This window comes from Neofelis nebulosa, chromosome 3, assembly GCF_028018385.1.
Source record: "Neofelis nebulosa isolate mNeoNeb1 chromosome 3, mNeoNeb1.pri, whole genome shotgun sequence".
Taxonomy (NCBI): domain Eukaryota; kingdom Metazoa; phylum Chordata; class Mammalia; order Carnivora; family Felidae; genus Neofelis; species Neofelis nebulosa.
The window spans coordinates 88,220,588-88,246,321 of record NC_080784.1 but is presented as its reverse complement, the minus strand read 5'-3'; the positions used below and the strand labels follow the sequence as shown (position 1 = coordinate 88,246,321).

General features: G+C 40.1%; 2 protein-coding genes and 1 non-coding gene across 6 annotated transcripts; 1 reads left to right on the top strand and 2 right to left on the bottom strand.

The window, feature by feature from the left end:
• Positions 1 to 1,114: 1,114 nt before the first annotated feature.
• On the bottom strand, positions 1,115 to 21,068 carry MGARP (mitochondria localized glutamic acid rich protein). 4 transcript variants are annotated; one of them, XR_009259299.1, is made up of 5 exons: positions 20,982 to 21,068; positions 16,174 to 16,247; positions 12,610 to 13,247; positions 8,433 to 8,536; positions 3,284 to 3,382 (listed from the first exon to the last, which is right to left on the bottom strand). XR_009259299.1 is itself a non-coding variant. In XM_058721335.1 (4 exons), exons 2-4 carry the CDS (start codon positions 8,520 to 8,522, stop codon positions 1,504 to 1,506), a joined length of 630 nt encoding a protein of 209 aa, XP_058577318.1. In that variant the 5' UTR covers positions 8,523 to 8,536; positions 20,982 to 21,068; the 3' UTR covers positions 1,115 to 1,503. The 4 variants fall into 4 exon arrangements, 3 of the variants coding, with proteins under 3 accessions (XP_058577318.1, XP_058577317.1, XP_058577316.1); XM_058721335.1 differs by lacking the exons at positions 12,610 to 13,247; positions 16,174 to 16,247 and adding an exon at positions 1,115 to 1,949 and having other exon boundaries at positions 3,289 to 3,382; XM_058721334.1 differs by lacking the exons at positions 16,174 to 16,247; positions 20,982 to 21,068 and adding an exon at positions 1,115 to 1,949 and having other exon boundaries at positions 3,289 to 3,382; positions 12,610 to 12,740.
• TRNAQ-UUG (transfer RNA glutamine (anticodon UUG)) lies at positions 4,653 to 4,737 on the top strand. The gene has a single exon. It is a non-coding gene; the product is annotated as a tRNA-Gln (tRNA).
• Positions 20,912 to 25,734, bottom strand: NDUFC1 (NADH:ubiquinone oxidoreductase subunit C1). The gene is made up of 4 exons (XM_058721339.1): positions 25,601 to 25,734; positions 25,150 to 25,253; positions 23,283 to 23,362; positions 20,912 to 21,068 (listed from the first exon to the last, which is right to left on the bottom strand). Exons 1-3 carry the CDS (start codon positions 25,665 to 25,667, stop codon positions 23,303 to 23,305), a joined length of 231 nt encoding a protein of 76 aa, XP_058577322.1. The 5' UTR covers positions 25,668 to 25,734; the 3' UTR covers positions 20,912 to 21,068; positions 23,283 to 23,302.

Here is a 25,734-nt window from a genome sequence, read left to right as displayed (position 1 = left end):
GGAATGACTCTTCTTCCCCTATCCCCCCATGTCCTCATGACTAAGTCCCTTGTACATCCTTCAGGTTTTTACTCACTAGACAGCTTCTTAGTAAGGTTGTCTCTGGCCATCCCATCTAAAATGACAACTTCTGGGGCGCCTGGGCGGTGTAGTTGGTTGAGTGTCTGACTCTTGATCTCAGCTCAGGCCATGATCTCACGGTTCATGAATTTGAGCCCCAGATTAAGCTCCGTGCTGACAGTGCAGGGCCTCCTTGGGATTCTCTCTCTCTCTCCCTCTCTCTCTGTCCCTCCCCCGCCCACTCTCTTAAAAATAAACATAAATAAATAAATAAAGTAAAATTACAACTTCCACTCCTAAACACTTAAAATCCCTTCACTTTCACTACCTTTCTTTTTAAACACTTGTCAGTATCTAACATATGGTATAGTTTTCTTATGTGTTTTATTATTTGATCATATTCTAGAATACAAGCTGGGAAGGGTACAAATTTATATATATATATATGTGTGTATATATATATATATATATATATATAACTTCAACATTTAAAACAGTGCCTGGTAGGTTATAGGTGCTTACTTAGTATTTGTTGAACACATGAATGAATAAATACATGAGTTAATGAATGATTCCTGGCAAATAAACATTGTCTAAACTGGGGTACCTGGGTAACTTTGTCAGTTAAGCATCTGACTCTTGATTTCAGCTCCAGTCACGATCTCATGGTTTGTGAGATCAAGCCCAAATTGGGCTTTGTGCTGACAGTACAGAGCCTACTTGGGATTCTTTCCCTCTCTCTCTCTCTCTCTCTGCCCCTACCCTGTGCGTGCTCTCTCTCTCCCTCTCTCAGAATAAATAAATAAACTTAAAAAAAAAAAACTATAAAAAAGCCATTGTTTGAACTGAAATAAACTGAAATGAAAACCTTGGCACAATCCCCCATGTAATATAGATGGGAGAATGGATATATATATTGTTATATGTAGAGTTCTCCATAGATTATATGTTTTCTTTGATTGTTCATGTGATGCTATATTACACATAGTTCTTTGATATTATATATTATACATTATTTATACATATAAATATTAGCAAATAAAAATAGAAGCACTGAAGATTTTCCAATTTTATTTAAATGAGTTCAAATCAAAACTCAAGAATCTAGAATCACAAACATTAAAATAAGGTACAGGTCTAGCAAAATTAAAGTGAATGCAGGTAGCTCAACTGCTATGATGTAAAACTTAAATTCAGAGATGGAACTCTTTAAGCTGTTTACTGCAATGTCATGTTCTGAACTCAGAGAGTAGGAAACTATTCAGACATGTAAAGTCTCAAATCTCTCAAACCTGAAATCTATCAGTAGATGCCAAAAATCTTCAAGGCACATTAAAGGTTTCTAGAAAAGAAGCCTATTTTAAAACTAAGATTACTGAAACTACAAAAGCACCTATCAGATACTCTATGGCCTTTTTCACTGAGGTGTCACTCAGCATGAGATCAGCCTCGAGCAGAGGCTGCCTCAGAACTAACACTGGCTTCCTCCTGTAAATCATCCCCAGCAGAGGATTCTGACTCAGCTGGAGGACTCTCTTCTTCCAGTTCAGCAGTTTCACCAGAGTGTTCCTTCTCTGTTGTCCCCTTATCATTACTGATGGCAACAGCTTCATCCAAAGCTGCATTCTGAACCTCTGAGGGCATTTCAGTGCTGATTTCTGCCACTGTGCTGGGTGCTGCATTTGTAACCTCTGCCCCAGCTTCAGCACCGACCGTGTCTGTCTCCACCAGAGCGTCCTCCAAATCACCTGGACGGGTTGAAGCCTCTCTCGTGGCTGCACCTGTAGCATCCAGGGTATCTTCTGCATCTGCCTCCTGTACTTCCGCTAAAGATGCTTCAGGGACTTCTGAACTTGCTTTCTCAGCTGCCACACGGTTCTCTTTTTCACCTTTAAGATGTAGCCCATGAAGCAAAGTATTAATTTAAAGAGCACGAGAATACAGTAGAACACTGTGCAGCCATGTTTAAAAATGAGACAAATCTGTATATACTGATAGAAGTGGTCCTTAAGGTAGACTGTTATGTGAAAAAAGCAAGGAAAAGAGCAATGTAGACCACAGGGTACTATTTATCTTAGGACAAAAGGAGGGTAAGATACACCTAGATAGTTTTTATTTGCAAAGACTCTCTCTAGGAGGATACAAAGAAACTGGTATTATTGGTTGCCTCTGGGAACGGATAATGTGGATCTGCTTTTTCATAACCCCTTTTGAATCTGTTAAACTTAAAAAAAATAATCTACATATATTATTTACTTATATACAAAGAACATGAAAATAAACAGCCAACATGTCATGTGAAATAGCATGGGAAAGCAGCCAACTTACTAGTTGATGACTGAGCAATCACTAATCCTCTCTGAACCTCAGTTTTATCACCTGTAAAATGGGGATAACGATAATACCTACCTCACAGAGCTATTGTAAGGTTTGATTAAAATAATGTGCATGAAGAGGGGTTTAAAACCAAAAGTGCTATGGAAATGCTGTATTTTATTATTATTACCATCAGCCTTCTCATGATTATAGTCAATAATGTTTATTGATGATATTCCATTGCTTACTGTTGTCATGACTAAAAGGTTAACATTGGTTCATAAGCAGCTATTATCTCTGTCCCTAGTGATCATAGTAATTGATAATAATGGCATTATAACTGAGATGGAAAAAAGCATTTAAAGCAAGCAGTTTAAGGCAAGAAATATACATTAGAGTGAAAATGTAAAGCTTCTGCTCCAGTAGCTCCCATTTTCTCAATCAGATCAACTGAGGGATGTCAGAGACATGACTGACTGTACTAATGTCAAGTGGACTGTAGGCAAAGACACAAGGGTGATCTTAGACAAAACTGAAACAAAAGTTAGTTTCAGGATTTAAAAATAATAATAAGGGAAATGAAAGGTTAAGTTGCTGACAGAGACAGATACTAAAATTATGCCTGCATGAATGGAAGCCTGAGTAGGGGGAAAGTAATATTACCACACAAAGAATTCAAAGCCACTGGTCAGCAGTACAAATGTAAAACGTTTTCATTTATCTAATGCACTCATTCAAAACGTGTAACAATATTCTTTAGGTTTTGGTTGGGCTTTCCCTTTCCGAGTGAACTCCTGCCCAGAGCCATTCTGTCAGGTTAGGAAAGAAGCCACAAGCAAATAGTGTTCATTGCTAGACTAAGATAATGGAAATCAGTGCCTCAGGGGAAAAAAAATAATAAGTTCACTTTACCTTGGAGTGGATGTAACTCTGCTCTGGTTTTTTCTTTCAAATTTGTTACATGTTCCGTGTGTTTGGCTTGCTCTGATGTGACTGTCTTGTAAGTCTGAAAGTAAATGTGTGCTGAAGTTTATTTCTTGAGCTCTAAGATTCATCATGCCAAGTTCAAAGGTATATACAATTCAAATATTTATTTATTTTGAGAGAAAGGAAAAAAAACGAGCAGTGAAGGGATGGAGAGAGAGATTGAGTCCCAAGCAGTTTCCGAGCTGTCAACGCAGACCCTGACACAGGGCTCGATCTCACAAACCGTGAGATCATGACCTGAGTCAAAATCAAGAGTCAGACAGGGGCACCTGCGTGGCTCAGTCGGTTGGGCGTCCAACTTCAGCTCAGGTCATGATCTCTCGGTTTGTGGGTTTGAGCCATGCATCAGGCTCTGTGCTGACAGCTTAGAGCCTGGAGCCTGCTTCAGATTCTGTGTGTGTGTGTCTCTCTCTCTACCTCCCACCCCTGCTCATGCTCTGTCTCTCTCTGTCTCTCAGAAGTGAATAAACATAAAAAAAATAAAATAAAATAAAAAAGAAAAGTTCTAGAAACAGAGAAGAGATTAGTGGTTGCCAGGGACAGGAAGAAGGAATGGGAGGGCAAAAGAAAGTGAGTGCAATTATAAAAGGGCTACACAAGGGATCCTGTATCTTGACGGTGGTGGTGAATATACGAATCTACGCATGTGACACAACGGCCCAGAAGTAAATACACACACAGACACACGTGCATGTGAAAGTGGTGAAATCTGAATAAGGTCAATGGCTTTATCAATGTCCACTTCCTGGTTGTGATATTGAATTATAGCTATGAAAAGATATTGATCACAGGGGGAAATGAGGCAAAGACCATATTATATCTCTTTATATTAGCTCTTATAACTACATGTGAAACGCAATCATCTCCAAATAAAAAGTTTTTTAAAAATCTTCCAAAATGGCATTTTTGTAGACCCTAATGAATATTTCTTAAATAAGCTAGGGTTATTCCTTATAAGCAGCTCTATGACCTGACTATGGGTTATGTGAGAAACAGAATTAGGAACAAAGGTTATCTTAATCATAGATACAATGTGCGGGCTTCCTTTCATTCGAGTAGAGTCATCTCTGACCTGTACTCATATTAGCCAATGAAATTCTAAAGATGAAAATCTCACTAGTTAGATAATATTGTTTATATTATCTCACATTTTAAAAAGTGTAGGTAGTGTTTTATCGCTTAATGGTAGCATTACAGATTTTTTTAGATTTGTATATTTATATATAGTATTCCCAAAATTTTAATAGTCATAAACCAAGCATATTATTAAAAATTGTACTTTGCGGGGCGCCTGGGTAGCTCAGTTGGTTGAGCGCCTGACTTTGGCTCAGGTCATGATCTCACAGTTCGTGGGTTCGAGCCCCATGTCAGGCTCTGTGCCGACAGCTCAGAGCCTGGAGCCTGCTTCGGATTCTGTGTCTCCCTCTCTCTCTGCCCTTCCCCTGCTCATGCTCTGTCTCTCTCTCAAAAATAAAATTAAAAAATTTTTCTTTAAAAATTGTACTTTGCAAATTACAGGCCATTTTATAAGATTTTAAAATTAGGCTCTAAAAATGGAAAATCTATGACCTCGAGGGTGGAAATGATACCAAAGTGGCCCTAACAAACCCCTTTGAGTTTGGTGAGTTCAGACTTCATCTGGGTTTGAAACATACAGAGCAAACAGGGCCAGCAGGAATGCCCACCACCATTTCCAAATAAAAGCAGGGAATACTTTCCTAGTAGGGTGGAAGCTCCTGAAAGCTATAATACCACTGTGCTGAGTCAGCACCCTCCGCCCGCAGTTCTCTCTACCCTAAAGCTGAGTCTGTGCGGAAGTTCACAGTTCGTCCCTGAAATGACCATCCCAGCAGCAACATCCCAGAGAACATTAGCCTAGCCTACAATACAAGGTGAGAAAAAAGACTAGTGTAGGCAGAATCAAAGAGACCATGGTATTAGAATGAGTCATACTCACGTGTGGCCAAGAGAAGCTAGCTTTTCCAAATCTAACACAGTGAAACACAGAGTAGAAGAAAGGCCTATCGGAAGAGGCCTTTGGAAAGCCTCAAATCTAGACTTTCGAAGTTATTTCCAAGTGATATTATATATTAAATATAAGCATTTAAAATATCCCACAAATATCTCAGACCCTGGAAAAATGGAAGTGACCTGGGCCTCTCTCAGATTCCAAGAGGCCCTCGTAATAGAAGATTTTACTTGGAAATAAAAAACCGGCTACGGAGCAACTCTGGATTCAATTCAGATGAATCTAATACAGAATTTGTTTTAGTACAGGACAAAGAAGGGAAGGGGGACTTCAATACAGGTTTTCAAGGGCCTCACATTCTGTATTTCCTCCTGACAATAGCCTAAGGTTCTTGGGAGTTAACTCTTCCAACATTCCAGAGTAAAACCACATATTCTTGGGGGGCCTGGGTGGCTCAGTCAGTTAAATGTCCAACTCGCGACTTCGGCTCAGGTCACGATCTAACAGTTCATGAGTTCGAGCCCTGCATCGAGCTCTGTCCTGACAGTGTGGAGCCTGCTTGGGAGTCTCTCTGCCCCTCCCCGCACTCATGCTCACACTCTCTCACACTCTCTCTCAAAATAAATAAATAGAGTTAAAAAAAAAAAAAACACTTAAAAATTATTTAAAAAAGGGGCACCTGGGTGGCTCAGTTGTGCGTCCAACTTTGGCTCAGGTCATGATCTCCTGGTTCCTGAGTTTGAGCCCCACATGCTGTCAGTCTGTCAGTGTGGAGCTCACTTTGGATCCTCTGTCCCCCTCTCTCTGCACCTCCCCAACTTGTGCTCTCCCAAAAATAAATATAAAAACTGTTTTTATTTATTTAAAAAATAAACACATATTCTTAGAGGTGGAAAGAGAGTTGGAGATCATCACCTTGTCCAACTTCCACTCCCATCGTGAGAGAACAAGGCCAGAGAGGGCTCGCAGGAGCGGCCTGCTTATAACCTTCCAGTGTAAGGCTGCTTTTGCAAAGAAAGATTTGATGGACTGGAGAGGTTCATGTCTGGCACTAATAAACATAGTCATGGGTAGAGTGAGCTCCAGATGAAATTCCGTCTTCCAGCTCCTCACATAATCACATGGCCTAGTCCAATCTCTGTTTCTCCAGTGGCCTACATCCAATGATAGTAGCCCTGGGCAGTGAATTCAACATTAAGCAGTAGAAAGATAGTGGAAGGAAAGGAATCTGGGTATGAGTGAAAGCTGATAGATCAGTGGAGGACAATAATATAAGTGCATGTTTGAAGTTTCCTGGTTTCTTGAGGCTCTCAAAATTCTGAAGATTAGAGGAAGTATTTTGGTTTGGCCATTTACATAATCCTTCAAACTGCTCCTAGTTATGACTAAAAATCCCTTTATGCATATTTCTGTAGGGTCAAACCAAAATGTAGTGATTGTGTACTCTTAGAATTTCTGAAGAATTTATATTTATTTTACTTTTATTCAAAATGAAGATTAAATTTTGATTTAGAAAATTTATGGCAAAATGATTCATATAGATTTATCTTATTTAATGCACAATTATTCCATCATTTTAGCTCCAAAGTCACACTATTAAAAGCTTTGTTTCACAGTGGTTCCCTGGGAGGAAAACATATATTTTTTTTTAATTTTACATTGTCTATTTTAAATATTTATTTATTTATTTATTTATTTTATTTATTTATTGAGAGAGATAGCGTGCAGCAGCAGAGAAGGGGCACAGAGATTGAGAGACAGAGAGACAGAGAGAAAGAGAATCCCAAGCAGACTCCACAATGTCAGTGCAGAGCCCAACATGGGCCTGAAGCTCACAGACCATGAGATGGTGACCTGAGCTAAAATCGAGAGTCGGATGCTTAACCGACTGAGCCACCCAGGTACCCCTATTTGGAATCTTAAAAAAAATGTATGAATACGGGGTGCTTGGGTGGCTCCGTTGGTTGAATGTCTGACCTCAGCTCAGGTCACAATCTCACGGTTCCTGGGTTCGAGCCCCCACATTGGGGTCTGTGCTCACAGCTGAGCCTGGAACCTGCTTCAGATTCTGTCTCCTTCTCTCTCTGCCCCTCCCCCACTCACACTCTTTCTTTGTTTCACAAAAATAAATAAATGTAAAAAAATGTTAATAAAAATGTATGAATAAATATTTTTTTTAAAATAATGAAAATGTATAAAGATATACAAAATTAATAAAAACTATGGCGACAGTAAAAAAGATTGGGGGAGGAAAGGATGAATAGGTGAACACAGGGGATGTTTAGGGCAGTGAAACTACTCTGTATGATACCATTAGTGGTGGATATATATCATGATACATTTGTCCAAGCTCAAAGAATGTACAATACCCTAATGTACACAAAACACTTTAGTTAATAGTAATGTTTTGATATTGACTCAGCAGTTGTAACGAATGTACCACACTAATGTGAGATTGTTGATGGGAGGAGGGCTGGGCGAAGGTATGAGAACTCTGTACTTTCTGTTCATTTTCCTGTGAACCTAAAATGCTCTAAAAAATAGTCTATTTGTTTTAAGTTAATCTTTCAAAATAGTTCTTGTTAAATGTAACAGTAGTACCTACCTTATAGAATCACTAATTACTAAATGAGCCTTGAGTCTGTCATATGATAAACACTCAAATATCATTTCTTATTATTAGTATTTATAAATTTTTTAATGTTTATTTTTGAGAGAGAGAGAGACGAAATGTGAGTGGGGGAGGGTCAGAGAGAGAGGGAGACACAGAATCCGAAGGAAGCTCCAGGCTCTGAGTTGTCAGCACAGAGCATGACGTGGGGCTCAAACTCACAAACTGTGCGATCATGACCTGAGCCAAAGTCGGACACCTAACCTACTGAGCCGCCCAGGCGCCCCTTATTAGTATTTATAACATCATTTTTACAGAAAGTCACCTATACTTGGCAGTATTAAGAAATGGTGATTTCATACTTTAAAAAATCTTCATAATCTTATATATTTAATTAATCCCGTGCCCTGACCTTGACAATGCTTTGAGTTTTACCACAGGTTGTAAAATATATGAATTCCTGAATATTTTGTTTATTTAAACACTTACATAATATCCACCAGCACTGACTGTGACACCTACAACCAGATAATAGATCATATTTGATCCAGATGATCCAGGCAATTTGTTAGACGACATCAAGCGAAGAGATGCTAGGAAAACAAGTTTAAACACAGTTAGCTCCACCAGTTACGCAAAACTATTTAAAATAATTATATCTTAAAAAAAATTTTCCCCTTCAGTGAACTTAGAATCTACTAACATCAAGTGATTTTAGCTTAAGGGAATACAGTATTACAAGGTAGGGTAGTAATTCCATTTGACATTTTCCCAATCTAATTTGATTAAGTACTTATGAAACCTGTCAGCTTTATGCTTAGCATCATGCTTTTCTTGGAAGGAGTGCAGGCGTGGGTAAGGAGAAGTGACAAAGGCACTGAACAATTTTAACAAACAAGATGCAAAAGAAATTCATTTGCTGTATGTACTCCACCACAGGATTCATTGGGAAAGATCATTCTTCCAAAAAAATGAATTAAATATATTTGTACTTAAAATTTACATGCTAAATAAAACATGTTGAAATCCAACACATTTCTATAAATCTGTAATACAAATGTATAGGTAGGAAGAAAATCTTAATTTTTCCAACGTAAAGCCTTTAAAGATGGGCAGATATAAGCTTTTTAAGACAAATGTTGCAAAAAGGTCATGTTTGAAATGAAACTACAATTCTGTACAAACTAATAGAAATAAAGTTCCTGTATTATTATGTTTAAAAATACTTACTCTGTAGTGCTAAAACTTGTATATGCCATATGCTCTGGAATTAAAATGTTTATAATAGACTCAAAGCTAGAAAGAGCTCAAGGTTCATATAGCTCAAATTCCTTAAAGACAAAAAAGTAGAGACATGTATTCATTCAACAAATACAGCTGAGCACCTCCTACGTCTTTGGCATTGTTAGCGTCGTTAAGGATATAACTGTGAACAAGATCTACAAGGTCCCTAGCCTCAAGTAGCTCACAGTGTACAAGGAGGGAACAAATGTACAGACAAATAATTGTGATGCAATATGACAACTGCTAGAACAGATGTAAATAGAAGTTGCAACCACAGCATGAAAACTCAGTGAAAAACCCCAGCTAGGTGGCTCAAGGTAGCTGTCACAGTTGAAAAGAGATGACCTGGACTTTGAAGGAAAGTAGAGGAGATTGTCAGATAAATAAGGGAAGAGAAAACTGCACTGGAGGCAGAAGGCACCGCACAGCGTGCAAAAGCAGGAGAGTTGTATGACTGGGAAAGTGCAAAGTAACTGGAAGTGGCCTGACATAGAGTATGAGGACTAGTAAGAAATTTTGATTTGCAGAGGGCAAGTCTTAAGACATTTGCACTGATTATCAACTTTTGTAGTAGCCGTACTGGAAAGATTTCGTATGTGTATTTTTAGTTTAGATATAAATGACCTTCTCTTGGAAAAAATATTTTTTCCACAAAAATGTACCCAAGGAGGTTATCATAAGAGGTTATGGCTTTGACTTGTAGTGGGGCTTTTGTTGGTTTAAACATACATCTGTTATTAAGCAGGGAATATGTAGCTTCCATAGTTGACAACCAGACAGACGACATATTAAGAAGATTAGGGACGCCTGGTTGTTTCAGTTGGAAGAGCATGCAACTCTTGATCTCCGGGTGGTGAATCTGAGCCCTACGTTGGGTGTAGAGATTACATAAATAAAAATAAGTAATTGGAAAATATATCAAAAAATCATTTTAAATATGAAGCAAAAAGAAAATCAGAGATTTGAGAAAAGACTTAAACACAAATACAATTATGACAGCTCTTTAAAAGAGCAATGGGGCTCCTGGGTGGCTCAGTCTGCTAAGCATCCAACTCTTGATTTCAGTTCAGGTCATGAACTCATGGTTTGTGAGTTCGAGCCCTGCATCAGGCTCCGTGCTGATGGTGTGGAGCCTGCTTGGGATTCTGTCTCTCCTCTTTGCCCCTCACCTGCTTGCTCTCTCTCTCTCTCTCTCTCTCAAAATAAATTTAAAAAATAATAAAAGAGCAATGAAATATGAAATAAATATTTAATAAAGATTAAATTTGAGCATATCCATACAATGTGAAAGATATTAGAAGTTTTGCAGAAGAATACTTACATGAGAAAATATTTACAATATATGAAAAGTTATAACAGAATAATCTATACAGTTCGTATATATCTCAGTTCCTAGAAGCAATGTGGGTAAGAAAAAAAAAAATGTAAGAGGAGAGGAAGAAAAGTCTGGAGCATTATATATACTAAAACTTAAATGGTGGTATTCACTGAGTGGTTGGATTACAGATGACTTCTCTTTTGCCTTTCTGTGTTCCTTCCAATGATCTTTTACAAACCCAAATTATTTATTCATTAAGAGTTACATGTTTTAAAAGCAAAAGCCAGACAACAAAATTTGATGAGGCACGCTAAAATTCGACCCTTCGATAAAACTGAAAGTTTTATTTTTCAACAAAACAGAAAGTACCAATAAAAGGTTAATGTCCGTGACTAAAGCCAAATTTCCAGTCAATAGTATTTCTTAAAATACATAAACAAATCAGTGCTACACAAAAAGGAATGAGATGAAAATGAGAATGAGATCAGTGCTGCTACAACCAGTATTGCTAACTGCCGATTTAGAATTTTTAACCTACTTTTCCTTTATCCCAAGTTGAGGCGGAAATTGTTTGAAACGCGCAGCTAACAAAAGAGATGCGTGTGTTTGTGCCTGATGACGGTGGTGGGTGCGGGAGATAACGCCGAAGAAGGCCAAGGTCAGGGGACTCCTCTCTCTCCCCACCCCACCCCACCCCACCTCCCGGTCACAACGGCCTCCTTATCTTCAGAAGCTTAAAATTAATGGCTTCTATTTCGTCAGTGACAAAAAATTGCTGTATTTTGGTATAAAGATCAAGGAAAACGAAGATGCCTTATTTCTGTGACTTGTGATGCAGCTTCTTCCCACCAGTATTTTAAGAGAAAAATAAAGCTAGCTGGACAGACCTTCCTCCCTTCCCACGACCCTCATCACCACCTCGGGCCTAACCAGGGGAGGGAGGGGAATCGGCCCATGGAATTTTCCGCAGGAGTGTTTCTCTCTTTCTCGGGCACCAATGCGCGCTCTGGGCTAAAACTACCTGACAAGCCTCAGGAAGTGAGGCGAAGTGCAGGGGGAAGTAAGAACTTCCCAAGAGGTCATCTAAAAGCCGCCGGGCTAAGCGGGACGGGAAGGAGACGGGAAACGGAGGAGGTGCGGGAAGGGCCGCGGGCGCTGAGCTGCGCGGGAGCGCAAAGCCGGGCGGGGGGCCGCGGGCTGCAGGAGGGAAAACACGCATGCTCACACTCAGTAAGCACCTACAACGTTCCAGGCACTAGAATAGGCGCTCTCGAGTAAGTCAAGTTTTAGATAAGAAGCTTCCAGCTCACGCCTAAACGTTCCCTTTAGGAAATTTCTGAAGACGCTCCCTTTTCCCCCAGCGTCCCCAGATCTAAAGGTGACGGACACTGCAGCGACAGAGCCGAGCAGCTCGATAGCTCCAGGTGTCCGTGCCGCCCCGAAGGAAAGCGCTTCGAAGGCTCTCGGCGTTCAGGCTGCCGAGCCCCGGACAAGCCTTGAGTTTACTTACTCAGGAGCATTTACCCAACATTTACTGCGCCCGCACTCCCCAACCCCCGCCCCGCCCCGCCCCGCCCTGCGGGGCTCGCAGATGAGCGTCCATCTACCTAACCGTTCCTCCGCTTCCTCACGTAGGTGGAGAGCGCACTGGTCCCTATTCTAACAAAAAGAGCAAGCTATGCGTACGTCAGCCAGGCACTTCTCGAAGCGCTTTTAACCACATACTAACTCATTAAAACTCACAAACATTACTGTCCCCATTTTAGAGATGAGGAAAGTGAGATTAAATCACTTGCCCAAGATCAAGATTTCGAACCCAGGAAGCCTACTCCGCATTCAGAAGCCGCTCTGGGAAGGCCCCCTACTCCCAAAGTCTTCAAGAGCTTCGGGGCGTCTTCCCCGCGCCTTTCCTCAATTCCTCCCCTCTTTCCTCAACCCCTGGCTTCTGCAGCTCGAGCCTCTTTGGGCCCACTGGGTGCCGGCGGGTACGGGGGCGCCTCAAAATCCGCGCGCGAGGCGCCTGTCCTCTACAGGCTTGGACGCCCGGGCCAGCGCGGCACTCACCGTCCTTCCGGAGCGGCGCGGGGCCGGGGGGCGCCCTCAGAGGCAGCGCCAGGGTCTTGGAGACCGCCCTGCGGAGATACATCGCGCCCGCTGCCCGCCGCGCTGCAGACTCTGCACCCTAGGCGCGCGGTGCCAGGCGCGGGAGCCCCGGCGAGCCCCGCCCCGGGGAGGAGCGCAGACCCCCTCCCAGCGCCTCCGCGCGGGCCGGGGGAGCTGGGGAGCGGCTGGTCGGGCGCTTCTTCCTCCCCCAACCCAATCTCCAGACTGTTGCTTTCTCCCGGGTCTCGGAAGCTAGCTGGTCGCGCCTTCTTAGACAAGGGATCGGAAACCGGGAAGTCACCATCACCTGCCTGCCCCGTATTGTTCCAATGAGTGGAACTCCACAGAACAGGCTGGAAGTGTTTAGGGATTCGCGTCGTAAGATGGATCTGGTTTATCATGCGGGGTGATATCTGAGCCCATTTTAAGTCACACAGTCCGTTAGCTTTCCCCAGGAGTGGAAAGGCTAGCGGGAAGTTTCCTGGAGACGGAGCGAGGAGTAGCCTCAGCCTTCCATCGGTGCAGTGGGTGATGTTCAGAATCCCAAGAAAATTCCCAGGCAATAGTTGAATCTCCAGGCAATTCACTGTTACAGAGACCTTAAATACAAAGTCCAAAAATGCTGTATATTCCTCTCTTGGATGTGAAATTGGTATTTCCATATGAACCAAAAACGCTGAACTATTAGTTTCTTGCCCCAGATTTCAATTTCTTGCCTCATTGTGGCTACAAGAATTTGTCATGATTTGAATATGGAAACCAGTAATTTATGCTTATAGAATTTTCTAAATGATTAATTTTGTGAAGACATGTTTCCTACTATAATAATCCCTCATTGGATCACTGGGTGGCTCAGTCCATTAGGCATCCATTCGGCTCTTGATTTCAGCTCAGGTCAGGATCTCAAGGTTTATGAAATCCAGCCCCACAATGGCCTCCTTGCTGACAGCACAGAACCTGTTTGGGATTCTCTCTCTCCCTATCCCTCTGCCCCTCCCTTGCTCTTGCTCGCTCTCACTTAAAAATAAATAAATAAACATTTAAAAAAGATATTTATAATGTTCCCTAATATACGTTTGGCACTTGATAGTGTATAAAGCACTTGCACATATATTATCTCCTTTAATTCTCATTTCAACCCTCTGAGGAAGATGGTAATTATTACCTTTAGCAAATGGCTTGGTGGTAGGGAGGAATGTCCAGGGACTGATGGTCATGAATTAAAAAATAAAGGACATGATCGTAGTTCTTCTAGTTTCAAGTTCTTTTGCATGTTACAGGCACATTTGCTCATTTGCTATTTGAATAAACACTCCTCAGAGATTCTACTTCTGCACCCAACTCTAGTAATATTTAACATACTCTCACTTGAAGAATACAAAGTCAGAACTGGGTTTTTGATACTCAGAGCAGCTAGCTATCCCTAGTGATTAAACACTTAATAAGAGCAATTAGGTAACCTGTAGTTGAGAGATCAAATTTAGATTTCCAAGCAGCACAAGAAGGGGCTAGGACTCCACCAAAAAATTGGTAGTCCTGAAAGCAGCAAAATGCAGGTGAGTGCACTTACTACCTTGACCAGCATCAAGTACACATTCTCTGGCAACTAGGGGTTAGCTATCTAAATGAATTAATGCATGCATTGTACTGTCATTTAATGTGTTGGAGGCTCCCCTGAAAAAGGATTCTTTCATCAACTATAAATGATGGTGGTTCTCAGGACATTGTTCCAGGCTCCTCTTCAGAATCCAGTTGTATACTCAGAGTCTGGGTATAGTCTGAGGTCTTCTGCATCACCCCCAGGTTGCATAGTATCCATCCAATCTCAGTCAAACTGTAAGTGTCTGTCAAAGTGCTTACAAGATGCTAGGGACTATGCTAGATGCTGGAGATTGGTTATAATTTATTTCACAAGGCACTGTTCCAAGGCATTATCCAATGAATAAGATGAAATTTCTGCTGTCACATAGATGTTTTAGTTGCAGATAAATGAGACACAGAACCAGCATCTTTTCTTAGATGTAGCTACCAAGTCCACTATCCATGGGGCCAATGATGGCACAGAAATCTCTGATCAGATATTAATAATAAGTGTAATTAAGGGGTTTGTTAAAACCAAACTAGTTTTAACAATGCAAACCAACTGGTTTAAACAATGCAAGAATAACACACATATATAGGACTTTTGAAGCTTTTCCCAAAGTATTGTCACATCTACTTTTGTAGTTCATCCTAACAGTCCCAAAGCATATTGGGATAATGTTGATTATCCTTTTATCACCTGTGAGAAAAAAACTGAGGTAGTATAATACTGTGGTTAAGAACATGAGTTTGGTGGGAATGCAAGCTGGTGCAGCCACTCTGGAAAACAGTATGGAGGTTCCTCAAAAAACTAAAAATAGAACTACCCTACGACCCAGAAATTGCACTACTAGGCATTTATCCATGGGATACAGGTGTGCTGTTTCGAAGGGACACATGCACCCCCATGTTTACAGCAGGACTATCAACAATAGCCAAAGTATGGAAAGAGCCCAAATGTCCATCAATGGATGAATGGATACAGAAAATGTGGTATATATACATATATACAATGGTGTATTTCTCGGCAATCAAAAAGAATGAAATCTTGCCATTTGCAACTACGTGGATGGAACTGTAGGGTATTATGCTTAGTGAAATTAGAGAAAAGACAAAAATCATATGACTTCACTCATATGAGGACTTTGAGAGACAAAACAGATGAACATAAGGGAAGGGAAACAAAAATAATATAAAAACAGGGAGGGGGACAAAACAGAAGAGATTCATAAATATGGAGAACAAACAGGGTTACTAGAGGGATTGTGGAGGGGGGATGGGCTAAGTGGGTAAGGGGCACTAAGGAATCTACTCCTGAAATCATTGTTGCACTATATGCTAACTAATTTGGATGTAAATTTAAAAAAATAAAAAATTAAATTAAAAAAAAAAAAAGAGCATGAGTTTGGGAGCCGGATACCTGGTGTTTTCCTGATTTGAGTAAAATGTGGACAGTTCCTTTATTCATAGGGTTGATGTGAGCTCTAATGCACATTAGGTACGAAACATACTCAGCTAGTTGGAGGAACAGGGGTAGATTCTGAGTTCTAGCACAAGTTAGAGCTCAAGGCTTCCTTTACCTTTACCATATTCTGCTGTCTTTCAATGCACACATGACAGGATCTATTGTATACCACTCTCTTATTATTTGGCAAGATCTAGTGGGGAGATTATCGTGTTCTTTAGGTTGGATGTGGCCATCCCAGCTGGGAAAGGCAAGGCTGTAGATAAACCATGCCACTCTCCAGATCCTTATCCATCTTAGCTAAAATCTCAGTGCCTCTTGTTTCCTCTTTTTTTTTTTTTTTTTTCAAGTAAGCACTGTGCCCCGAAGTGGGGCTCAAACTCACAACCCCGAGATTAAAAGCAGCATGCTCCACTGCCTAAACCAGCCAGGTGCCCCAAGCTCAATGCCTCTTGGATCGAAGGGAATTTTCTACTCACTCTACTGATCCTGTAGAATACGTGGCTTTCCATTTTGGTGGCAAACTCTTTTCACATCATGATGAAACATTTCCCTAGAGAGGACATGTGCATGGGTTGTCAAATTTATTCTGTGGCAAACTGTTCCTCCCAAATACAAGAGAATTTTAACACAGGTCTTCACTATAGAACACTCTGAAATGCTCAGACAATAATTTCCCAGCTGTTAAGTCACACTGTTTGTAATGCTGCCCTTGAGCACATCCTTGACATTTTTCTTGGTCTGGCTGGGAAAACAAGAATCAAGGGTCAGGGATAATTTGGCTTACCATCTAATCACAATTAGATGGAGTCCAATTGTGAGACTCCATGACTTCCTATAATTAATTGTAATTATATGGACTCCATCTAATTGTGACTGTTGACAAAGAAGATACTAGTCTTGAAAACATTCTGTTAAGGGTCATCTACTGGAATATTAATCATACTTATTCAAGGCCTAAGTGTTATAAATTAAAAAGCAATCTTCAAAGACTGAGTGATTTCCTGGGCTCCACCAAAAGTTAGAAACAGCTGGAGGGGCTCGATCCCACGCCCCTGAGATCATGACCTGAGTGGAAATCAAGTGGACGCATAACTGACTGGGCAACCCAGGCACCCCACACCTTCGCTTTTCTGAACACCAAATTCTTAGGCTATAATCTGTACTTTCAACAGATCAATATAAAGTGAAACAATTTATAAGAATATCTAGGGAGACAAATTGGCAGATAAGCACCCTTTTGATGGCCTAAAATATTTAGATGAAATGAAAGGGAAAGGTAATCAAGGTAGTAAATACTTAAATTATTCTTGGAGGTCACTCAGTACACTCCCCGTCTACTCACTCTCTCATCTGTGGTAAAATAAACATGAGATTCCCTCACACTTCTGTAATTTTCTTTAGGTTACTGAAACAGGTTGCTACAAATTTGGATGGCTTAAATCAACAAAAATAGATTCTTTCACAGTTTGGTGCACTCAAAGTCTGAAATCAAGGTGTCAGTAGGGTCACACACCCTCTGAAACCTGTAGGGGAGAAGACTTCCTTGCCTTTTCTAGCTTCTGAGTTTGCTGATAATCCTTGGCTTATAGATGCAGGATTCTAATCTCTGCCTCCATCATTACATGGCTGTTTTTTCCCTGTGTATCTGTGTCTCTTCTTCCTCTTTTTTTTTTTTTTTTTTAAGATTTTATTTTTAAGTAATCTCTACATCCAATGTGGGGCTTGAACTCACAACCCTGAGATCAAGAGTCATATGCTCTTCCAACTGAGCCGGCCAGGCACCCCTGTGTCTGTGTCTCTTTCCATAGATATACCAGCCATACTGGATTAAGGGTCCACTCCTGTATGAAGATCATAACTAATTACAGCTGCAACCACCTTATTTCCAAATAAGGTCACATTCTGATATACTGAGGGTTAGGACTACAACATATCTTTTAGGGGGACACAATTTAACCTATAATTTCCTATACTTGCAACTAAATTTATATAGCCTGTTCTTTCCATGGCAACTTAAACAATTTAGGTGCACCTCCTGGCTCAGTTAGAAGAGCATGCAACTCTTGATCTTGGGGTTGTGAGTTTGAGCCCCACATTGGGTGTAGAGCTTACTTAAAAATAAATGAATGTGGATCACCTGGGTGGCTCAGTAGGTTGAACGTCCAACTCTTGATTTTGGCTCAGGTCATGATCTCATGGCTTGTGAATTCAAGCCCCACATCAGGCTCTGCACTGACAGCACAGAGTCTACTTGGGATTCTCTCTCTCCCTCTGCCCCTCCTCTGCTCATGCTCTCCCTCTCCTTCTCTCTCTCTCAAAATAAATAAACATTAAAAAAACTAAAAATAATAATAATAAATGAATAAGTGAATACCCCACAGATACTAAATCTGAGAAAAGGTCTACCTGATATTGACCTAATAAAAAACTTGATGGTATTTGACAAGGGATTTTGTCTGGTTTTTTTTTGTTTGTTTGTTTTTTGTTTTGTTTTGTTTTGTTTGAGAGAGAGAGCCAAACAGGGGAGGGGCAGAGAGAGAGGAGAGAGAATCCCAAACAGGTTCCACACTATCACTGCACAGTGCCTGAAGCCTGATGTAGGTTCAATCTCATGAACTGTGAGATCCTTACCTGATCTGAAATCAAGAGTCAAATGCTTAACTGACTGAGCTACCCAGGCACCCCTGCATCTTTTTTTGTTTGTTTGTTTTTTTAATGGATCTCTTACATCATTACTAAAGAAACCATCATTTGACCAAAGATCCTCTTAGGAATTTAGAACCAGAATCATTCTTGTTCAATCCAGCTACACGTTTGAACTAAGATGTAAATCTAGGAACTATTGACTATGGCCCCTTACAATGTGGATTGAGTTAGAAAACAAAAATGTGCAAAGAAAACAGAGACACAGACAGCAGGGCTAAGAACAAGAGTCTTGATAACATTTGAGTTCCAGACCCATTATTCCTGGCCCAGGTGCGTTCCTGTTCTTGGTGTCTGAGTCACTCTGTATCTTCATAACCTTTTTTTAGCTTAACATAGTTTGAGTTAGGTTTCAATATTTAACTTAGAAAGCATTTTCACCAATATCACTATGTGCACAACTCTAGGTTAGCCAAAGAATAATTTACATCTGTGCTATCCAATAAAGCAGCCACCAGCCTCATGTGGCTATTTAAATTAATGAAAATTAAATATTTAAAATTCAGTCACATTAATTGCATTCCAGATGCTCAATAGTCACATGGGACTAGTGGCTACTATATTGGATAGCAGACAGAACATTTCCATCAATACAGAAAAATTCTCTGGGATAGCCCTGGTCTTCAGGAATGGTTCCCCCTGGAGTCATACAGGCATAGTCAAGGTGAAAGTCCACACAAAGTAGCCAGATTTGCAAGGCCTGACATATGGTTGATATTGTTTATTATTTCCAACTAAGGTCATCAGTTTCTGGAATTTCAAGTGTCTTAAAGTCTTCTATTCCCTTTTGGGAGGTGAATTTTTAAGCGTTTCTTTTAGTGGAACATTCCCTGATACCTGACTTCGTGGTTTCTATTACCGTGTGACAATGTTAGTTCCCTACTGCTGCTATAACAAAGTGTTTTAAAACAACACAAATTTATTATCTTATCGTTTTTTCAGGTGAGAAACCCAACACAGCTCTCACTGGGCTAAAAATCATGGTGTCAGCAGGACTGTGTTCCTTTCTGGAGGCTTCAGGGGTGAATTTGTTTGACTTTTCCATTCTTTGGCTCTTAGACCCAAAGTCTTGGACGTTCACCCCCAAAGCTAGGAATGGTCAGCTGAGTCTTTCTCATATCACATCACTGACACACTCCTGTGCCTTCCCCCCCCCCCCCCCCGCCCCGTTTATAAGGAAACTTGTGATTTCATTGGGCCCAACCAACTAATCCAGGATAATTTCCCTCTCTAAGTGTCAGCTGATTAGCAAACTTAATTCCATCTGTAATCTTAATTCCTCTTTGCCATATAACCTTACATTAATACAGATTCCAAAGAGTAGGCAATAGTCATCTTTGGGGATCCATTATTCTATCTGCTACAGTGTCATTGAATATATCTCTCTTCACCTCTGGTGTCTGCATCTGTAAAATTACGAGATTTGTCTATATAACCCCTAAAGGTCCTTTCCAGCTCTATCAGCTAGGACTCCAAACTACCAGGAGTTGATAGTAACTATTGTATCTGGTCTTTTACTGATTGCATCAAGTAACTAATCTGAAATAATGTTAACTCTGAATTTATGTTCAGAAGTGATTTCCAAAGATATTAGGCCATGAATTCCCAAGAATAAATGTTGGCAACAGCCTAAAACATACACAAAAGTAATTATAACACAGTAAGTCTCTCCATTTAATATCAATATAGAGACATGAAAAATGAATTTTTAAATGTATGGCACACTGTTTAAATCACAAGTTAATGAAGTGGCATATATATAAATTTCAACTGATAAATCATTAACTGATACACAAAAAAAGGTGTTTTTTGTTTTTGTTTTTCCCACAAGAAAGGGTTTTGATGAGGGATAAATGAAATGTATCTTATTTTGTGCCTAATAAATCTCTCTCCCCTTCCTCCTTTGCTTAAACAGTCAGGAGTTTGCTAAGTCATATTATAAAAAGGGACAACAAACTGCACTGTCATAACTGGAGAGTACAGAAGTCACCCAAATGACAATCATTCAAATTTAAGGAAATAGAGTCAGAACAAACCCTACCAGAATGGCTCTTCCAGAAAAAAACAGTATTTGGGCTCTTCTGTGTTGAGTAATAAAGTGGTTCTATCACCCTGACGCTCAAGAATTTTTGAAATTAAAAGTTGATACAAGGAAGGGTGCCTGGGTGGCTCAGTTGGTTAAGTGCCAGACTTCAGGTCATGATCTCACGGTTCGGGGATTCAAGCCCCACATTGGGCTCTGTGCTGACAGTTCGGAGCCTGGAGCCTACTTCGGATTCTCTGTCTCTCTCTCCTTCTCAAAAATAAATACACATTATTTTTTTAAAAGTTGATATAAGGAATAAATCCTTCAGCAGTAATTTTTCAATCCATCTCCTTAATAAGTAAGTTTTCTTACCAATGTGTTCTTAATTACCACTGGCCCTGTTATCAGATGGTACTTTCCACATAAAAATATTTCTAATAACATACCCTAGAACTGACATTTTCGACATATTGTCACAACATATATAATCTGAGGAACACAGAAGTTTTTTTATTTTTTCATTTAATGATGCAAACAAATGCTGATTTGACATACATTCACATATAACTTTTTCTCTCACGTTTACAACTCAACAGATTGGTGAATCCAAAGGAACTGGTAAAATCATTATATGAAGCATACCTATAATGAAGAGAAAAAAATGAAAACTATAGCATTAACCAGTAGAAATAATATTAAAATTAGACCATTCTGAATAATTCACCTTAGAGCATCTTGGAAAGTCTAGAAAACAAATCCACAAAGAATATCAACCCTTCATTTTACTTAAGTTTTAGCAAAAAAAAAAAAAAAATCTATATATATTTATTTTTATTTTATTTTTTTTAGCGTTTATTTATTTTTGAGACAGAGAGAGACAGAGCATGAACGGGGGAGGGGCAGAGAGAGAGGGAGACACAGAATCGGAAGCGGGCTCCAGGCTCTGAGCAGTCAGCACAGAGCCCGACGCGGGGCTCGAACTCACAGACCGCGAAATCATGACCTGAGCCGAAGTCAGACGCTTAACCGACTGAGCCACCCAGGCGCCCCTAGCAAAAAATATTTTATGTGACCTATAAGAAAGTAGCAAAAGCATCTTGATTTAAATATCTATTTTATTCTGGGGCGCCTGGGTGGCTCAGTCGGTTGAGCGTTTGACTTCGGCTCCGGTCATGATCTCATGGTCTGTGAGTTTGAGCCCCGCGTCGGGCTCTGTGCTGACCACTCAGAGCCTGGAGCCTGCTTCAGATTCTGTGTCTCCCTCTTTCTCTGACCCTCCCCCGTTCATGCTCTGTCTCTCTCTGTCTCAAAAACTAAATAAGTATTAAAAAAAAAAAAAAAGAAAAAAAATATCTATTTTATTCTTATCTCTTGATTGGCTGACTAAAGTAGTGATAGCAAGGTGATACCAATAGGAAAAAAAGTGAAAAATTTGGATTATCAAACCCTAAAGAGCTGAGTTTGAGAGTTGTTAAATATTTTTAAAAAGTGTATGCTAGTATTTACTATTTTATTATCAAGCGAATATGTTACTTACTTTGATCAACCTAATCCATGAAAGTTGAGATTTGTGAGTTTTCATTTTATAAAAGGATGAATACAGAATTTCTTTAAAAGGATTTTCAGAAATATACTATGTATATACATATATATATATTGACATATAAAATAAACTCACCCCCTTTTTTTTTTTTTAAATCACAGAGCATGCAGAGTATAGTATCTTGTTCATAGACAGATTTTATCAGGAACTGTCCAATTGGGTGTTAGTTGTAAGGACAATCATAATGAAATGGTCATATGGTAAAAGATTCACCAGTCTACTGCCCATATATATTCATCCATTCTACAAATATTAAATTCCCAGTAGGCCCAGGCACTGGGCAATTTGCTGAGTACATCATGATTAATAAAATAGACAAGGTTTCCGTTCTCATGGAATTTACACTCAAGTGTTGTATATGACAAATAGATAAGATGTACACAAGGGGCACCTGGGTGGCTCAGTTAGTTAAGTGTCAGATTCTTGATTAGGGCTCACGTCATGATCTCATGGTTCATGAGATCAAGCCCCGCATCAGGCTCTGCACTGTCAGTGCAGAGCCTCCTTGGGATTCTCTCTCTCCCCCCTCTCTCTGTCCCTCCCCTACTTGCATGCCTGTTCTCTCTCAAAATAGATAAAAATTAAAAAAAAAAAGAAACATATACAAGAATAGTGGTAACTTGTGTCTTCAGGACTATGATGTAATAAAAAATATGATTTTGGTTTCATTCTCCACCACAATGTTCTTTGAACATAGTCAAAGCATAGTGATTAAAAATGATTATGCTGAGAGACACTTGAGGTAAGGTATTAAAATTCAAAAATGTGTCACAGACAGGAATATAGGTGCTAAAAAATGTAAACCCAACAGGGACGCCTGGCTGGCTCAGTTAGAGGAGGATCTGACCCTTGATCTTGGGGTTGTGAGTTCGAGCCTCACCTTGGATGTAGAGATTACTAAAATAAAATAAACAAAAAAGAATAGGGGCACCTGGGTGGCTCAGTTGGTCAAGTACCTGACTCTTGCTTTTGGCTCAGGTCATGATCTCACAGTTTGTGAGACAGCTCTGCATCGGGTTCTGTGTTGACAGCACAGAGCCTACTTGGGATTCTCTCTCTCCCTTGCTCTCTGCCCCTCCCCTGTGTGCTCTCTCGTGCGTGTGCACACTCTCTCTCTCAAAACAAACATTAAAAAAAATCTTAAATACTTAAAAAAAGTATCAACCCAATTAAAAAAAACCCAAAATACACTATTTAAAAAGAGGCCAAATTAACTTGCATAATTTATTAATCCTATAAAATTGCATACTTACTGTGTTAGTATTTCAATAGTTTATTCCAACCCATTTCTTCTTTTATACTCTAAAACATCTTCATTATGTTGTTTGATGAGCTAGAGTAGGTAACAATTAAAATTAGAAATGTAATCTTCCTGGCAACTTAAAAGAAGAGGCTAATTAATGATACTTATATTTGGTATATAAGAGGTATACAAGAGAAATAAGAATAGGTTAAAAGAATTTACAACTATTCTAGGGTTTGGGGAAGGCATGGGGCACTGGGGCCTGGATTTGTTTTTCTACACAGGTTGGAAAAGCAAAAAAGAATTACAACTATTCTAGTTAAAAATGAAAGACTAAGAGATACAAAAGCCCAAAAACTATGAATGGCATATACTTGTGGACTTCAATCTGGCATGCTAAATTTGAAGACAGCAGCCCTTACAAGCTTAAATTCAACTTCTGCCAAATAAGTTATTTCATTCAGAGGTTAATTAATATAATAAATAACTTACCATAGAGGAGCTAAACCAACACAACCAACCAGAACTGAGTTCTTAAATGAGGTCCAGGTTGGTTGGTGGGTGTGTTATACTTCTAACCGTACAAGTTTGATACTTCAGTGAATGATCAACTCCATCCCTCAACTGTATGTGTATTAATTAGATGTCACAGGAGATAGACACTTTCTTAAAACCACTGTCTAACAGAATGCAACATAATATCAAAACAATGGTTGATACAGGGTGACATTTGTTGCAGTCAAAGATCCAATTTCAATCAGAGTTCTCAGCAGCAAAAGAGCTTTTTGGGGAAAACTTTAAAATTTCATTGTAACAAATATTGTAAAAAGGATTAGTTACTGTCGTTGTTAAGTTGTAAATGACTTTCAACATCTCTTACTCCTTCCCATGTCAACAAACCATTATATATATATATATATATTTTTTTTTTAAGTTGGCTCCTATATATATATATATATATATATATATATATATATATATATATTTTTTTTTTTTTTTTTAAGTTGGCTCCAGAGCCCAATGCAGGGCTTGAACGCACGACTCTGAGATCAAGACCTAAGCTGATATCAAGAGTCGGATGCTTAACTGAGTGAGACACCCAGGCGACCCTTAATAAGCCATTTTAATGAGAAAACCCAAATTAAGAGACCTAAGAGTTGGAGGTGGAAAGCAGTGGAAGAAGCCAGAAACTCATTAGCTACAAAATAAAACATTTTAAATACTGATGTAGCACAGATACTTTGAGTCAACTTTAAAAAAATTACAGAGAGGCAGTATCTCACCTTGGTCTATAGTGTGACTCTTAAGTCAGGGAGAACCAGGGTTCAGCAAACTACCTACCACATAGTGTTGCTGTAAAGATTAAATGAGTTTTTACATGTAAAGGCATAGTGTAAAAACAAAAAAGGGGGGGGAGCTGCAACACACTAAATACAATTTCCAACAATGTACTTATGCAAATATCGATTAAAATCTTATGTTTGGGAAGTCTAGTGGGATTTAATTTGTATACCTTATTCATTGATGATTTGTCCCTATGGCATCTGAAAAAAAGTGCCTTCATAAAACCCAACCAGCCTCCATCCTCGTTAGGAAATAAAGCGCAATTAATATTTAGTAAAACTACCATTCATCACAAAATCATGCTACTTAAGGATGAATGACAGAAGTTTCAGCTTCATCATATTTTCTCAATACCGCTGAAAATCTTTAATATTTCTTTTAAGTCTTTGGGACTTCCCTCATGAAGAAATATGTAATTAGCAATTATATAAACATCCTACTGGATGGGAGATTTGCTCGGCAACAATCTCACAGTGACATTTCTCCTCCCCACTGTGTTGGGGTCTCGTGACATTAAGGGAGTAAAAACTCACATAGATCCACAAGAAGACGGAGGTGCCCAAGGTCAGTCCAACTTTCAGCCAGTCAGGTCCGTCATGTGCCGGCTCCCGCACGTAGAATTTTGATCGCGCTGAAGCTGAAAGGGGTCAGAGTCCGTAAATCTATAACGTATTGCCTTGTAGTAAAAACCCTAACATTTACGTTTTATTGCTTTTAATTCTCCCTTCACTACTGCCTTCCCCCGCTTAAACAGCCCAGGAAATAGGTTCAGAGTTGTCGGGTGGCATTAAGAGGAGGGTCGGCGGCGGGTGATGGGGAGCCTCAGTCAGGGCTGAGATCCAGGACGCAGGCCGGCGAAGGTCACTGCGGAACGAGTCCAGACCGCAGCCGCCCCCTGCTCCTGCGGGCTGGGTTCACTCTGGGAGTGGCAGACGCGGGCGGGAGGGGGGGGTCGGGTCGGCCTGAGCGAGGATGGACACTCACAGCCATTTGGGATCCTGGCCGGAGCCAGCAGCTTGGAAAACGGGCGCAACAACGCGGGCGGCGCCATCTTGCCGGGCCGGGCTCCGCCTTCCCCCCCGTCCCGTCTCCCCCGGAGTCGGCGCCTGGCCGAGCGC